This window comes from Mytilus californianus, unplaced genomic scaffold, assembly GCF_021869535.1.
Source record: "Mytilus californianus isolate M0D057914Y unplaced genomic scaffold, xbMytCali1.0.p SCAF_22, whole genome shotgun sequence".
In the NCBI taxonomy this organism is placed as follows: domain Eukaryota; kingdom Metazoa; phylum Mollusca; class Bivalvia; order Mytilida; family Mytilidae; genus Mytilus; species Mytilus californianus.
Genome location: NW_026262671.1, coordinates 4,531,007 through 4,546,186, shown reverse-complemented (window position 1 = coordinate 4,546,186; position 15,180 = coordinate 4,531,007). Strand labels below are relative to the sequence as shown.

The 15,180-nt window shown below is 34.0% G+C and overlaps 1 protein-coding gene across 1 annotated transcript; it reads left to right on the top strand.

The window, feature by feature from the left end:
- The first annotated feature begins 1,621 nt into the window (after positions 1–1,621).
- Positions 1,622–7,153, top strand: LOC127732040 (protein PFC0760c-like). Its single transcript, XM_052241080.1, has 3 exons — positions 1,622–1,709; positions 3,114–3,210; positions 5,216–7,153. Exons 2-3 carry the CDS (start codon positions 3,136–3,138, stop codon positions 6,953–6,955), a joined length of 1,815 nt encoding a protein of 604 aa, XP_052097040.1. The 5' UTR covers positions 1,622–1,709; positions 3,114–3,135; the 3' UTR covers positions 6,956–7,153.
- Positions 7,154–15,180: the final 8,027 nt, after the last annotated feature.

Here is a 15,180-nt window from a genome sequence, read left to right as displayed (position 1 = left end):
TAGCAAATGTGTTCCTGTATTGTAATGAATCACGGTTTAAGTCGATGGTTACTGTCGACCACTATTATTTTCAGTAATTGTTTTATCATCACCCGACCGTTAATTTTCCCCTTTGAATTGTTTCACATTTTGTCATCCCTGAACCACGTATAGCTTACAGTATGCTCGGACTATACGGTATAGATTATGCTCATTGTTGAAGGTCGTATGGTGCCATCCTTGGTCTTTTGTCTTAAGTGGATAGTTGTATCATTATCATACCACATCTCCTAATTCTATACTGAGATTTGCTAAAATGACTCCATGACTCGGGGTCTTTTATATTTGACTATACCGTATGACTTTTTTCATTATTGAAGACCTGCTATGACCTATAGTTGCTTAAATACGCGTCATTTGGACTATGATGGATAGTTGTCTCATTGGTAATCATATCACGCCTCCTAATTCTACACTAAGATTTGCTAAATTGACTCCATGACTCGGGGCTTTTCATATCTGACTCTGCAGTTTGGGTTTAGTTCATTATTGAAGGCCGCGCGAAGACCTCAACAGTCATGTAGTTGCTTAAATCCACGTCATTTAGACTCTATTGGATATTCGTCTCGTTGACAATCATACCACATCTCCTTATTTCATATTCATGGCAAATAAAACAGCTGAAATTTACGAATATATAGTCCTCTAGGTTATTATAAGTAGAGTTGAATGTTGCTGTTTAAAGTTTTAAAGATGTTCGCTACTCTGTTTCAAAATAACAAGCTTTTTAAAAGACTGTTATAAAATGATAGTATATAAATAACGGAACTAAAAAAGCCGAAAAAAATGAAGGGTCCGTGTGCTTGTTTTCGAGATATAAGCCATTGAAAATTTGGCGGGAAATTATTCTCTCTAGATTTTTCATACATATTACATTGGCTCCTTTTTTCTTTCAAAAACTATGAAAAAATAACAAGGATTTTATACGATTATAAATATGGCTTTTTAAACTATTTGTTATAAAATTTAGAAAAGAAAAGTAGAGGTTAGTGGGCAAAATTTTTAATGGCACTAGATGGATAAAACTAGAGGATTCCGAATATCTGGCAAAAAATCAAAAACAAGAGAAGCGGGCATCCCTAAGAAGATTTATGGATGCTGATGTTTTGGATACTGTTGAAGTATATTTGATCAATTTACGAGTCAAAGGGCGACAATTCAATTTCAATCATGAACATGAGAGGCGAAAAATACCAAACTCAAATTGTAAATTAGGATAAACAAAAATTGTACTAAATTTTATTTTAGGAATTTATGTTATAAAAAGGCCATATGTCTTTTAAAGAGTTAAAATTGGGAATTTCCTAGTACATTTCCATGTATCATTTCAAAATAACGTTTCTCTTGTGAAAGAGTCTTGACATAAACGATATTTGACATTATTGCTATTACTCTAGAGCTAACTACATGATTTCTTAAAACTTAAAAAAAACATAGGTTTATATGTTGATTTTTTTTTATTACTTAATATTTAAGTACATGCATGTATTTCATTACATGTATCGGGTCAACATCCGCGTTGTAGACACTGGTATATTATCTGCATTTTGTGTAATTCTTTAAATAGTAATTCCGCTTACAAATCGGTTTAAATCATCCGGGATTAGGCAATGTCAGCGTACGAAGTTCGTTATTATTAATTAATGTGATTTTGTTGAAACTACTGAAAAGTAAGTTGAGGCTAACTTTTTTAAATTTGTATTACTTAGTATATATCATAGGTTATAGGTTGAAGGGCTATGGAGATGTTAAATATATAGCATATTACAATTCACCGTACATTTTCAAAATTTTAAGTTCGAGATTCTAAAGAAAACCGAACTGAAAATTACCTACATTCATACTGAAAGGCACGCTCACGTAAATAGCAACCTCTTTTTGATTATTTGATCATTTTCATTTTTCAGACATGTTGATCATACAATATATATTTGTAATATTGGTTAAAATTCTATAAAGAAATGAATAGAGTTTTAAGAACGTTTTTTTAAAGAAAGAAGTTTATAGAAGAAATAATTAAAATTACTTTATCAATTTTCTTCTGACCTATTTAAAATCAGTAATGTTTTATTTTTTTCTGCTTAAAAGTGATGCTATGAAATACCAAGAACCCATATGAAAACTTTAAAAGATCAAATCTCCCAACCTCTTTGTAACGTCTCCCTGTCTTTTTGATTTGTAAATGTCTTAAAAGACAGGCGAAAGATACCAAAGGGACTTTTAAACCCATTAAATGACCAATAGGACAAACAACAGCAAACTCCCCAGCAGTTCCAGCTCCGATCCGCATACTATTGATAGAGTAAAGGAAAACAGTTCCGGAACGGAAACGATCACTGTACGGAGTTTGAAACAACAAAATAGAAAACACAACATAGGAAACTAAAGACTTAGCAACACGAGCCCCACCAAAAACCGCGGGGGAGTCTCAGGTGTTCAGGAAGGGTAAGAAGATTCTGCTCCACATGTGACACCCTAATCATCAGTACCATTTATATATACTCATATTCTTCTAAAAATTATATCAGACATGATAACTATTTATAAAGCTAACGACATGATTTATTTTTCACAACTTCATTTACATAGGCATGTGTTGATTTCTCTTATTTAAATATTTAAGGAAGTAGTCATGTCAGGTTTAGGAATTTTTGTAAGATGTTCGGATTCCTTGGGTTTTTTCCTACGATACAGGGTAAAATATTTTGCCCCATATCACCCATTTTTCTTTTCATAGAAGATTTCAATAGCTCATAAAAAAGTCATTACCAAAATTTAAGCCGATTATAGAATTTGTTTCTTACGATTTGAGACCCAAATAATGCCAAAGCTAAACATAAGTTAAAAGTCCGAGTCAGCCTTTCCCCGCTATTTTTAAAAAATCAAATATCGCAAGAAGGAGTCCCATAACCTATCAATATTTTAAGCTTATTTTGTTCCTTAACTAATACTCTTCTGACTTATAGTATCAATTTTGAATTCTAGATTTTTTTTTAGTATTATGTAAATTATTAATCTTGATAAAGTGTTTTAGATGCGTGGTTATTTATTGATCTTTTTTTTTTACATTGTAGGTAATTTGTAGAGACACAGACGATGCCGCGTTTAATTATCATTATTGCCATCACAATTTTGTTCCTCGACATTGTCGTCTCCAGACCAAGGCTTAAGGTAAACCATTATACTGTTTTGCTGTGCTGTGCATTTCCTGTGATGTAAGATCTCAGTTAAGATCAAGTACCAGTAATTAGGCTATGTCAAAGATTTTGGTAAAATTTCGCATACAACTTTGGCTCGTTGAACTATAACTGAAAATCGAAAACAAATTCATTTATCACTTCTTTTATTATGAACTTAGATTTTATGATTCTAAGACAAATTTAAGAACGTTTCACGCCGATATTATGTGCCTTCTATACAAATGTTCACCTTTTTAAAAATAATTCAATCAGTAATATTTCAGAAAATAAAAGACATACATGCATTATTTTTTTTCCATTTTCAGTTATAGTGCAATGAGCCTAAGTTTTATGCAAAATTTTAGCAAAATCTGAGACATAGCCCATTTACTGTAACTTGACCTAAACAAACATCATACAACGCGTTTTCAGCTGACCATTCGTTTATTGTGATTTTTTCTATAAAATCTGTATTTTCAGCTCTTTATCGTATGTTTTGAATTACAAACTTTTTTAAATCATGCATATAATCACTTTGAATCGAAAATTCACATGCTAGTATACATTCATCCCATACGTACGATCAAGTAATGGTTTTGCAACTTCCAAGTTCAAAGAGGCCTTAAACTCAGGCACTAGCAAGTATTTCCAAATATTTATTGTGGTCCTGGCGTATAAATTTCTATACGATTTCTTTTTTGAAACCGATTGCGTCAAAGTTGTTGGTCTACCAGGATTTCAATTTGTTTTGTAAGACATGTTTTCTAATTCAATAGAACAGTGTATGCCTGGTCAATTCACGATTACATGCGTAAATAGGCGGGTTTTGTAATGATTAAATAAACTCATCATAGATACCAGGATTGCAATTTTGTACGCCAGACGCGCGTTTCGTCTACAAAAGACTCATCAGTGACGCTTGAATGTAAAACAGTAAAAAAGTCCGCACCGAAAAAATCAATTTGCCGATAAAAAAAAATGAAGTTATTGTGAAAAGAACTGTGATAAGGTAACCAAATATTGTTTGCTCATATCATATAAACAAAATGTACTCTATTGAAAAAAACAAACTTTTAACCTATTTTTTCGTGGTTTCTATTTCTTTGATACTTTAATTTACTTTTAGCTTACTTTAAGGACGAGTTTTTGTTTTGTGCTTGGTACTGATCTATTGAGTTAAGCTATTTTTGTGCTGTTACACAACTGTCCCAGGTTATGGGGAGGATTGAGCGCTCAAAAACATGTAAAACTCCGCCACATTCTTTATGTATGTGCTTGTCTCAATTCAGGAGCCTTGTTTCACATTTTTCATGTCGGAGCTACAATAGTTGACGCGATATTTGTTCTGTTATGTTGTCTACTTGATCACTATATTCCCAATCTTACCAAGGCTCTTTGTAAAAATATAGACAAATATTATGCCTACCCATGTTAGAATGCGCATAGAGCATGACAAGATAGAATTGTTTCGATTTTAAACAGAAACTTCAGAACTCTTTTTGTTCAAAGTGCACTTATAAGACTCGTTCGAAAGTCTGTCATTTGATTGTAGTGCATTAGTCTCTTTTCGGTCTTCAGTTATACCAAAGATTCCGCGGTGTGCTTCCTTCAGGAATTTTTTCAACGCCCTAAATTAACTTCTGCTGACACGACCAATATGATTTCCCGCCAAAATTAAATGATTGATTAGTGTTTAATAAAACGCAAATAATCTAAGAATAGAAATATTACTATAAGTCTATAAGGATATAACAAAGATAAACAAAATTTCATAGATACATCATTCAGATTGATCACGGGAAGAGGTAATAATGAGTTATGTTTCAAACTATTGAGCCTACTGGCAACACATTTTGTTGAAACTTTTCTTGGCGGTATTTCTCTTTCAGAACATATATATTTATTTTGAATAGTACCTCTTGAAAAGTTTTGTATTTTTAAGTCCGTGTGATAGGTCGTAGCCACCAGTATAATCGAAATGCATTTTTATAATTCAGAGAGACCCTGACTTTGAACCAATACATCTCTTTGTTGATAAACTGGACGATGGAGAAAATTATGGCAATAATGGCGAACAACTGCCAGTGGCTGGCTCTGCTGAACAAAATAATATAGATACGCCAATACGTTACGATGACGGCCCTTTGTACCCACGTGATATCCGGGTAAGTGGCCCAGCAGATGATAACAATTTAGCCAACAATGACGAAACTCGTTTGCAGATGGACAATGGTGGGTTATACCCAAGTAACTTGCAAACGAATGAAACGGACGAAAGCAAATTAAATGAAACAAAAGAAAAACCTAGTACCGAAGCTCCTGTACGAATTGATGATGGACCACTGTATCCAAATGACAATCAGTTGCAGCATGTCGAGCAAAACGAAAATACTGACCCAAACTATAATGAAACCCCGACACGGTTGGATAATGGTGGATTGTATGATGACCTTGAGCTAAACAGGCCAGAAAATCTAGAGTTAGATAATGAGAATAAAGATCTTAATCAAGTAGGCGATGACACGCGTGTTCAGATAGACAATGGTGGGTTATACCCAAGTAACTTGCAAACGAATGAAACAGACGAAGGCAAATTAAATGAAACGATAGAACAACCTAGTACCGACGCTCCTGTGCGATTTGATGATGGACCACATTATCCAAATGATAATCAGTTGCAGCATGTCGAGCAAAACGAAAATACTGACCCAAGCTATAATGATACGCCGACACGGTTCGATAATGGTGGATTGAATGCTGACCTTGAGCAGAATAGGCCAGAAAATCTAGAGTTAGATAATGAGAATAAAGATCTTAATCAAGTCGGCGATGACACGCGTGTTCAGATAGACAATGTTGGGTTATACCCAAGTAACTTGCAAACGAATGAAACAGACGAAGGCAAAGTAAATGAAACGATAGAACAACCTAGTACCGACGCTCCTGTACGAATTGATGATGGACCACATTATCCAAATGATAATCAGTTGCAGCATGTCGAGCAAATCGAAAATACTGACCCAAGCTATAATGATACGCCGACACAGTTCGGTAATGGTGGATTGAATGCTGACCTTGAGCTGAATAGGCCAGAAAATCTAGAGTTAGATAATGAGAATAAAGACCTTGATACAAATCAAATCAGCGAAAACGAAAATTCAGATGCGGAGAATAACATGGATGTGGACAATGATTCGAATACGGACAAGTCCAACGAAAATGATAATAACGAAGATATTCATTCAAGCATCACTGACATTTATGGTGATGAAGTTGACAAGGTCGAAAATGATGACATTGATTCAAATGCTGATGATTTCAACGGAATGCGAATGAAAAGATTTATAAACCAATTTGAGGAAGATGATGAGTTGATTGATTCAAATATCGATGACGATAAGAATAACGATATATCTGGTAATATCGATACAAATGCATCCGATCTAAATGACGACGGGAATAATAGTATTGACAGTGATATTGATCTAAATGCGGACGTGTCAGATGTAGACGATACGAATAATTTCAAGGTAGACGATACGGAAAATTTCGATGAAGACGATATTGGTGATTCTGATGAAGATGATATCGATGACGATAATATCGATGACGATGATATCGATGAAGATGATATCAATGTAATTGATATCGATGAAGATGATATCAATGAAAATGATATCGATGAAGACGATACTGATAATTCCAATGAAGAAGATAATGATACCGAGCCTAAATAAAGATTGAATATAATCAAAAATAATGACAATTAAATAGGAAACATGAGTGAAAATATGTGAAAATATTCCTTTCTTTATCTGTCTTTGTTTTTGACAAAAACAGCTGTTGTTCGTATGTGTATTAGAATTGATAACACATATAAAGATGATGCAGAAGTAAACTTTTAAATTTTCACATTAAATTTTTCACAAAACAGACATCGGTGTCATATTTTTGTTTAGTTTTTTTTTTTTTTTTTTTTTATTCTTAAGTATTTATTTCATTTGAACCCGTTTGACTAAAGATGATAAGGATCTAATAGACGAAATGCTTTCTTAATATTATTTTATAACTCTAAAAATGTTTCATTTCTTAAAGATTCTATTAGAGTTATCTTTCCTAGAACTAGAAAATTTAAGTGTAACGCTTCAAATTTTTTTTTTTTCTCTTTTTTTATTATCTTATTGTTTCAAAAATTTTGGTTTTTATAAGTTAAAAATACCTAATAGTATCTTTATTTGTTTATTTATTTTGTTAAGTATGCTAGGTATATCGCTTAAACTTCTTTTCTATAAACAAGTGTCTTCATATAGGTACACAATATGTTGCCACCATTTGTTTAAAATCATCGACTAATTACATTATTGATACATAGTGACCTGCTGTTATTTTTGTCAATTATTCACTAAAGCCATTATACCTCTTATCAATATTATAGTACACTGAGAACAAAAACTAGAATTCCTATGTAACCTCGTATGTAATAGCGTATCGATAGAGTTTACCGAGTAGAGTATTATGGGCAAAATATAGAAAATGATGTGCCAAAAATCAAGAATAGAGAGTAATGGGCACATAAAAAACAAAGAAAAAAGAAACATGGTAACAAAATTAACAATACAGAAATAATGTACCCCCATCCTGATCCTAATATAATAGTGTACGAAAATAATTTACCCTCTGGGGCATCTTACACAACATGTTACATATATATACCCTTTCTTGCTGCTTCATCCGAGATCCTTATGCAACAACGAAGAGATCTAAATTAAATTCTTACAAGATTAACCTTTTCATCTCTTTCGTCAACATCTAGGCTTTTAATGTAGAGGACAATAATAATGTTATACCATTATATCAATATTTCCACAATTTATACAGTACTGTGCTATCCAAGGAAACGCCGAAATCAAGGATCATCCTTTTTGCAGAGTTTATCATTCAGAAAAGGGTGATGAAAAACAAGGCAGGAAAATAGTGTAACAATGATCCTTAGGGCAAACTGTGCAATATTTAAGATAATCAAACAATAACTTGTTGTCCAAAAGTGCCTTCCAATACATAAAGATCTTTATTTTAAACGTTTACTCTGCTTTTTCGTACTGTTAAGAAATGATTTAAACTTAATTCCAAATATTTCATATAATAATTTGAAACGTTATGTTAATTTGGCTTTGTCATTACCACAATTATTTCTTCATACTGTCGAGAAGTCGGAATATATATCAAATACTTGAAAAATATCCATCTGTTTTCAATGTTGTCAATCATATAATGGACGTTTTCGTTGTCGTTAAACAGAGTGTTATGGCGCTGGCTCCAGTCGCCAGCAGTCTAATGGTCGTTACAAATATCCATTTATAATTTGTTATTATAAGATAAGTTTACGTGTAATGGTAATTTTCTACATAAAGTTCCGTATAATTGACCATGAAGGCAAGTATATAATTAAGTATAATGTTTGTTTACTGAGGAGAAGTCGTGTGGTCACTGTGACTCCTCTTTGGTTACACAAAACAAACTGACTTGACATTGTGACGCCTTCTTCACATTCCAATGTTCAACGTGTCGTTGAGACTACAGATTCACATGCCATCCGAATATATTGTAAGATGTATGCATTTTAGACAGCAACCCAAAAGACGCAAAAATAGCATTTTGCAAATGTTATGCTTCCGAAAGAGCTTTTCTGGATTTACCGTTACAAGTAACTAAGATATCCAGATGTTTACATTTTACATATATAGTCTGAAACATTAGACAAGTGTTTGTGCATGCAAGGTGTATAGCTTTATATCCCTTGAGGTCTAGAATAGTTGTGAGTAAATTCAGAAACGAATATACAAAATTTTCCTTTGAACCCAATTTCTCTCAAGGTCGACAAGAAAACTTTTAAATGTGACGTGTTTTATGACTTGAAATATGCACATAAGACATGAGGGTGGTTAATCTATTTTTTGGTAGCACTCGACTATTAAGCTTTACCACTCGACCCTATAGGTTTATCCCTCAAAACTGAACCATTAACACACGACCCTGTAACTTTACCAATCGACCCTGCAGGTTTATCCTTCAAACCTGTACCATTAACACACGACCCTGTAACTTGACCACTCGACCCTGTAGGTTTATCCCTCAAATCTGTGCCATTAACACACAACCCTGTAGTTTTATCACTCGACCCTGTAGGTTTATCCCTCAAACCTGTACCATTCACACACGACCTTGTAACTTTACCACTCGACCCTGTAGGTTTATCCCTCAAACCTGTACCATTAACACACAACCCTGTAGTTTTATCACTCGACCCTGTAGGTTTATCCCTCAAACCTGTACCATTCACACACGACCCTGTAACTTAACCAATCGACCCTGTAGGTTTATCCCTCAAACCTGTACCATTAACACACAACCCTGTTGTTTTATCACTCGATCCTGTAGTTTTATCACTCGACCCTATAGCTTTAACCCTCGACCCTGAAGTTTTATCACTCGACCCTGTAGCTTTATCACTCGACCCTATATTTTTATCACTCCACCCTGTAGCTTTATCACTTGACCCAGTAGTTTATCACTAGACCCTGTAGTTTTATCACTAGACCCTGTAGTTTTATCACTCACCCCGTAGCTTTATCACTCGACTCTGTAGTTTTATCACTCGATCCTGAAGCTTTATCACTCAACCCTGTAGCTATATCACTCGACCTTGTAGTTCTATCACTCGATCCTGTAGCTTTATCACTAGTTCATGTACCTTTATCACTCGACCCTGTAGCTTTAGCACTCGACCCGGTGTAGCTTTATCACTAGACCATGTACCTTTAGCACTCGACCCGGTGTTGCTTTAGCACTCGACCCTGTACCTTTAGCACTCGACCCGGTGTTGCTTTAGCACTCGACCCTGTACCTTAGTCACTCAACCCTGTTCCTTTAGCACTCGATCCAGTCCCTTTATACCTAGATCTGAGTTATAATTGAAAAATACATAGAAGAACGGACATTAAAAACTGTTAAGAAAAAGCATTTAACTCTATAATACATGTACATGTAGAGTCGGAGTAACTGTTGGAAAGTATTTAACCTTGTGATTGAATCAATCTAAATCACTCCAACAATGCAGTATACTGTAAACAGCAGCGCCATAACAGTTCAAGAAAGCACGCCGTATCGTATTGTGAATGGTAAAAGAACTGGTCCATGACATTTTCTTATCATTTGCATTCGTCGTCCGTCCGTATTACATAAATGGCAATAGTAGCTTGACGCTGTTAAAATCAAGATAAAAACCCTGAGGAAACCACATAAGCATTAAACGAAGCGAGACTGGTGCGTCGACTGGGTAAGCGAGTCCTGCTATGCATTTATTCCCCGCCATGAGTATCTACAATCAGCCAAAATGTTACAATTGGGAATAGAAAACAATCGGTAAATTTGCAGATCAGATTATTCAGGTATCTGTATATATATAGATCTCAGACCATGAAAAAAGGTGAGTTGAGCCAGAGACACATCGTATCGGTCAACCAATTCGTGATGGAGACCGTAAAACTTAGTAGTACCGATTGTAGTCGTTCTTCCTCGTAGCCATGGTGGAGCAGTTTTGTATAAGAAGCACGTACAACTCAGTTAATGGAGTAAAAGGTTAATGTCCGTAAACAATTAGTTGAGCGATATAGTTGCCTAGGACATGATGTAATTTCGTGTCTGGTAATAAAGGTATACATAATGGTAGCTCCTTTATCTGTATTTCCCGGGGTCACCACTATATACTATTTTAGGGGGGGGGGGGGGTGAAGACCGTACTGTGAACTTAATGGTTTACTTTTATAAATTTTGACTTGGATGGAGAGTTGTCTCATTGGCACTCATACCACATCTTCCTATATCTATACACAGTAGTCATGTAAATGACTTGTTCACTTATACAGTCTGGTGTCAGACTAAAGGTTATACTTGAAGGGGGGATGATACGCTTTTGGGGTGTGGGATATAGGGGATAAAAAAAGTTCGAATGTGGGATATAAAGGATAAAAAAGTGGAGATGTGGGATTAAGAGAGTAAAAATGTCTGGATGTGGGATATAGTGGGAAGTGGGACAAAATTACAATAAGCAGGATCTGGGAAATGAGAAACCCCTTGTCACCCCCTTTACTTGATCGAAGAATTCAACAAACTCACGCTTTGTCCACTAGCATTTGAACGCAGTGTGCAAAAATCTTACAAACAGTAGTCAGGTTATCTGTCTATTAAAATTCTGCTTATCTATTATCGTATAGTATATAGTGGTGACCCCGGGAAATACAGATAAAGGAGCTACCATTTGGTTTTTAGAGAGGGGGGGGGGGGGGTGAAATTTGAAAAAAAAGGCAGGACAGGATATTTGAGTAAAAAAAAAGGGCATGATGAGCAACTTTGCCAAAAAAAAGGCAGGATGACAATTTATGTTAAAAAAGTCAGGATAAACTAATTTAAAAAAAGGCAGGACCGAATAGAGTGAAAAATAAAAAGGCAGGACAGAGATTACAACTTAAAAAAAAATGCAGGACATAATGTTTCATCCTAGCCCCCTCCCCCCCCTTCCATAAAAATCAAATAGTAGCTCCCTAAAGGCTAAATGCATGCTGTTTCACATGTGAAAATGTTATCAATCTTTTTATTAAACTATAAAATCGCACGATTTAGTAAGAATAACCAAACAGTTGTAATTATGAAGTCATCTTATAATAGTTATTTCATAAAGTTATATCTCATTTTCTGTTTAATTAGTACATGTACATCCTATGGCTTTGATCTTTTTAAAAAACGTTTTTTAAACCGCGTCTTTGCCATAAAAGATGTTATTATGATAAAAAAAAACATAACATAACTGATTTAACAACTTATGTTTAGTCAATATTGCTACTTAATTCTTTATCTTAATTCAGGCAAAAAGCAATAATAACTAAATTATGCATTTCCATTTTTGTTTTTATAGAGTTCTCAGAACAATTCAGAACAAATTTCCAGGAATTCATTAGTAAAAGCTACTCATTTAGATCAAAAAATGAATGAAATGAAAGACTGAAGCATGAATGAAACCATCCAAATAAGCATTTATAATTCATAAAAGGAAAAGGTGCAATGCAAACAATCTATTACGAAAGCATTCATGTAAAGAGTCAATCAGGAAGAAAAAGATACATAGTAGAAACAGTAGCAGAAAATGCAAACCAAGCATTATACGAGGGTCTTGATGGGTTAACATTATAGAGAGTAATGGGCCAATACTACAGAAAATGGACCAACAAAATAAGGAATAATGAATAGTAGGCCCAAAAAATAAAGAATAGACAATAATGCGTGGGGTGCTAAAATATAGTGAATAGAGAATAACAGGCAGAATATATAATGAATAGAGAAAAATGACATAAAAAATTAAAGAATACAGAATTGAAGGACCCCCATTCAGACATTATATACAGATCCACATATTTTGGACCAGGCTCAAATTTGACGATATAAGAGGTAGGGTTGTTGATTGATATATTGAGCTTACGAGTGACTTATCAATAACATAAATGAAAACACAGAAATTTGTTTGACGATGATTGGTTGATTAATTGATTGATTGATTGGACAGCAAAGTGAGTTGGCCGGGATGAAGGGCGTATATTTCGTCGGCACTTGAAAACGAGAGTTTGTTGGATACATGTTAGCAGAATTTTTGACTTTGTCGTTTTATTTTTCATATATGTGGCTTCATTATTTGTATATTGTATATCCTTTCCTTTCATATATCGTATCGCCATTTATCTGGCGTAGTGCGAAGTACGTAGTTAGAATACTCCAGTACTAAGTTGTCGATACCGTTTACTTATATTTTGGCAAGGCTCAATGTCGTGCGTTTCTCAGACTGTTTATGACGTCTTTACACTAAATCCTTTGGATGTGTATTGATTGATACTTTAGTCTGGAAGAACATGAATCATTTATTAGTTCTAATTGGCTTTGAACTAGCTTTCAGTAACTGCGAGTACTCTTACATCGGTCCTTTGTGTCTATTGCTTTTATGTTGGTTGTTTTTGTGCCTCGTACAGATCTTTTGAGTTAAGCTAATTGTAACTGAGTTTTACAGTTTGTTCTTATGTAGTGCTGTAGCACCATTGTCCCAGATAAGGGGAGGTTTGAGCGCTCAAAAACGTGTTTAACCCCGACACATTCTTTAAGTGCCTGTCTCAAGTCAGGAGCCTGTAGTTCAGTGTTGTCGTTGATTCATGTCTGTCATATTTGTTTTTCGTTAATTGTATTGTTTCAAATTAGGCCTTTCGTTTTCTCGTTTGAATTGATTCACATTTTTCATGTCGGGGTCTTTTATAGTCGTCTACACGGTATGACTTTTTCTCATTGCTGAAGGTCGTACGGCGGCTTATAATTGCTTATATTCATCCCAATTGAGCTTTGGTGGATAGCTGTCTTATTGGTTGTCATACTACAACTCTTTATATTAATATTGTAAAGAAAGGCTCTCTCTCTCTCTCTCTCTCTCTCTCTCTCTCTCTCTCTCTCTCTCTCTCTCTCTCTCTCTCTCTCTCTCTCTCTCTTTCACACACACACACACACCGATGATATTGTATGTATATGTTACCAGATCAATACATTTTCAAACAATTTCATTAAAAGATGTAATACTAGAATTCGTACTTGTGCCTATTTTTTTTTTAATAATTCATAAAGATCCAGGACGCAACGTAGATATAGTTCCAATATTTTAAAATATTCTAATACAAGCATCCGTTACGGGATACATGTTATCATTAACGTATACATGAAAATTCCAATGAAATCAAATTGCGTAATTCAATAGAGAAAATACAGACATTACAATCTGGTAATATAAACATATATAAGCATGACATTTCCTCTTCCGGGATATTTAGGTTCCATGATGTTCTGTGCGTCATTTAAGAACCTTAAAATTTGACATTTTTCATCAAGTCATAGATGCCAAATTTTCCTGTAGTTAGGAATAAAAGTTTGCAGTTTCATAGTTTTGACATTCCATGTTTTTTTGTTAGCTTTAATAGATTAAAATTTATTCTTACTCTTTTCACTCGTGTACACAACCATTTCTGGCATGGTTTTCTTAGTATTCACTAGTTAATAGTTCGCTAGCTTGAGTCTGGTCCTATTGTGTTGGGTGGAATATTCATTTTCACCCTGTCTTCTTGGTCACAGCTATGCATTTCCAGAATATTTATTTCCAAAATCCTCCTACCCCATCCATTATTTAAAAATTTACATGATTCTTTTTACTCCATTGTTGATAATATTAACATAAATATTGATTTATTACTTTTTGGATACAGATTATTTTCATATGATATGAATATTGCTATTTTTAAATCTGTTCAAAAATATATCAGTGACACTCACCGTTTTGCGTGAAATTTTCTTAATTTTTGTTTTATTTATTTATTTATTTATTTATTTATTTATTTATTTATTTATTTATTTTCTCATTTCTTTCCTTTTTTGTTTCCTTCAACATTAATTCATTTTTTCCACTAAGTAAGCTTCATGAGTGTTTTTTCGAAACCTTATACATGTATATATATTTCTAATGACTTATAAAAGATATTTACATGTCTCAAGGTACTTGAATAAATAATGATTAATTGCCTACATACTTAAATATACTTTACATTTAGTAATTAACACTGTAAATATATATTTGCTTGTGTGTGCTCATAAGTAGCATGCATTTTCCACTATATTGTATTATTTTAAATACAGTTGTTAATATTTGATTTATACCTTGTACATGTAATAAGGAGAGAGCTTTTATAGGCTGTGCCTGTTGCTCAATCCTTTTCATATCTTTATGAATAAAATATGTTTAAAATAAAATATATAAAATGGGCGTCCCTAATACCACTTCGATACACTGCGATATAACTCATCTGTCCTGCAACGTTACAGCCCTATC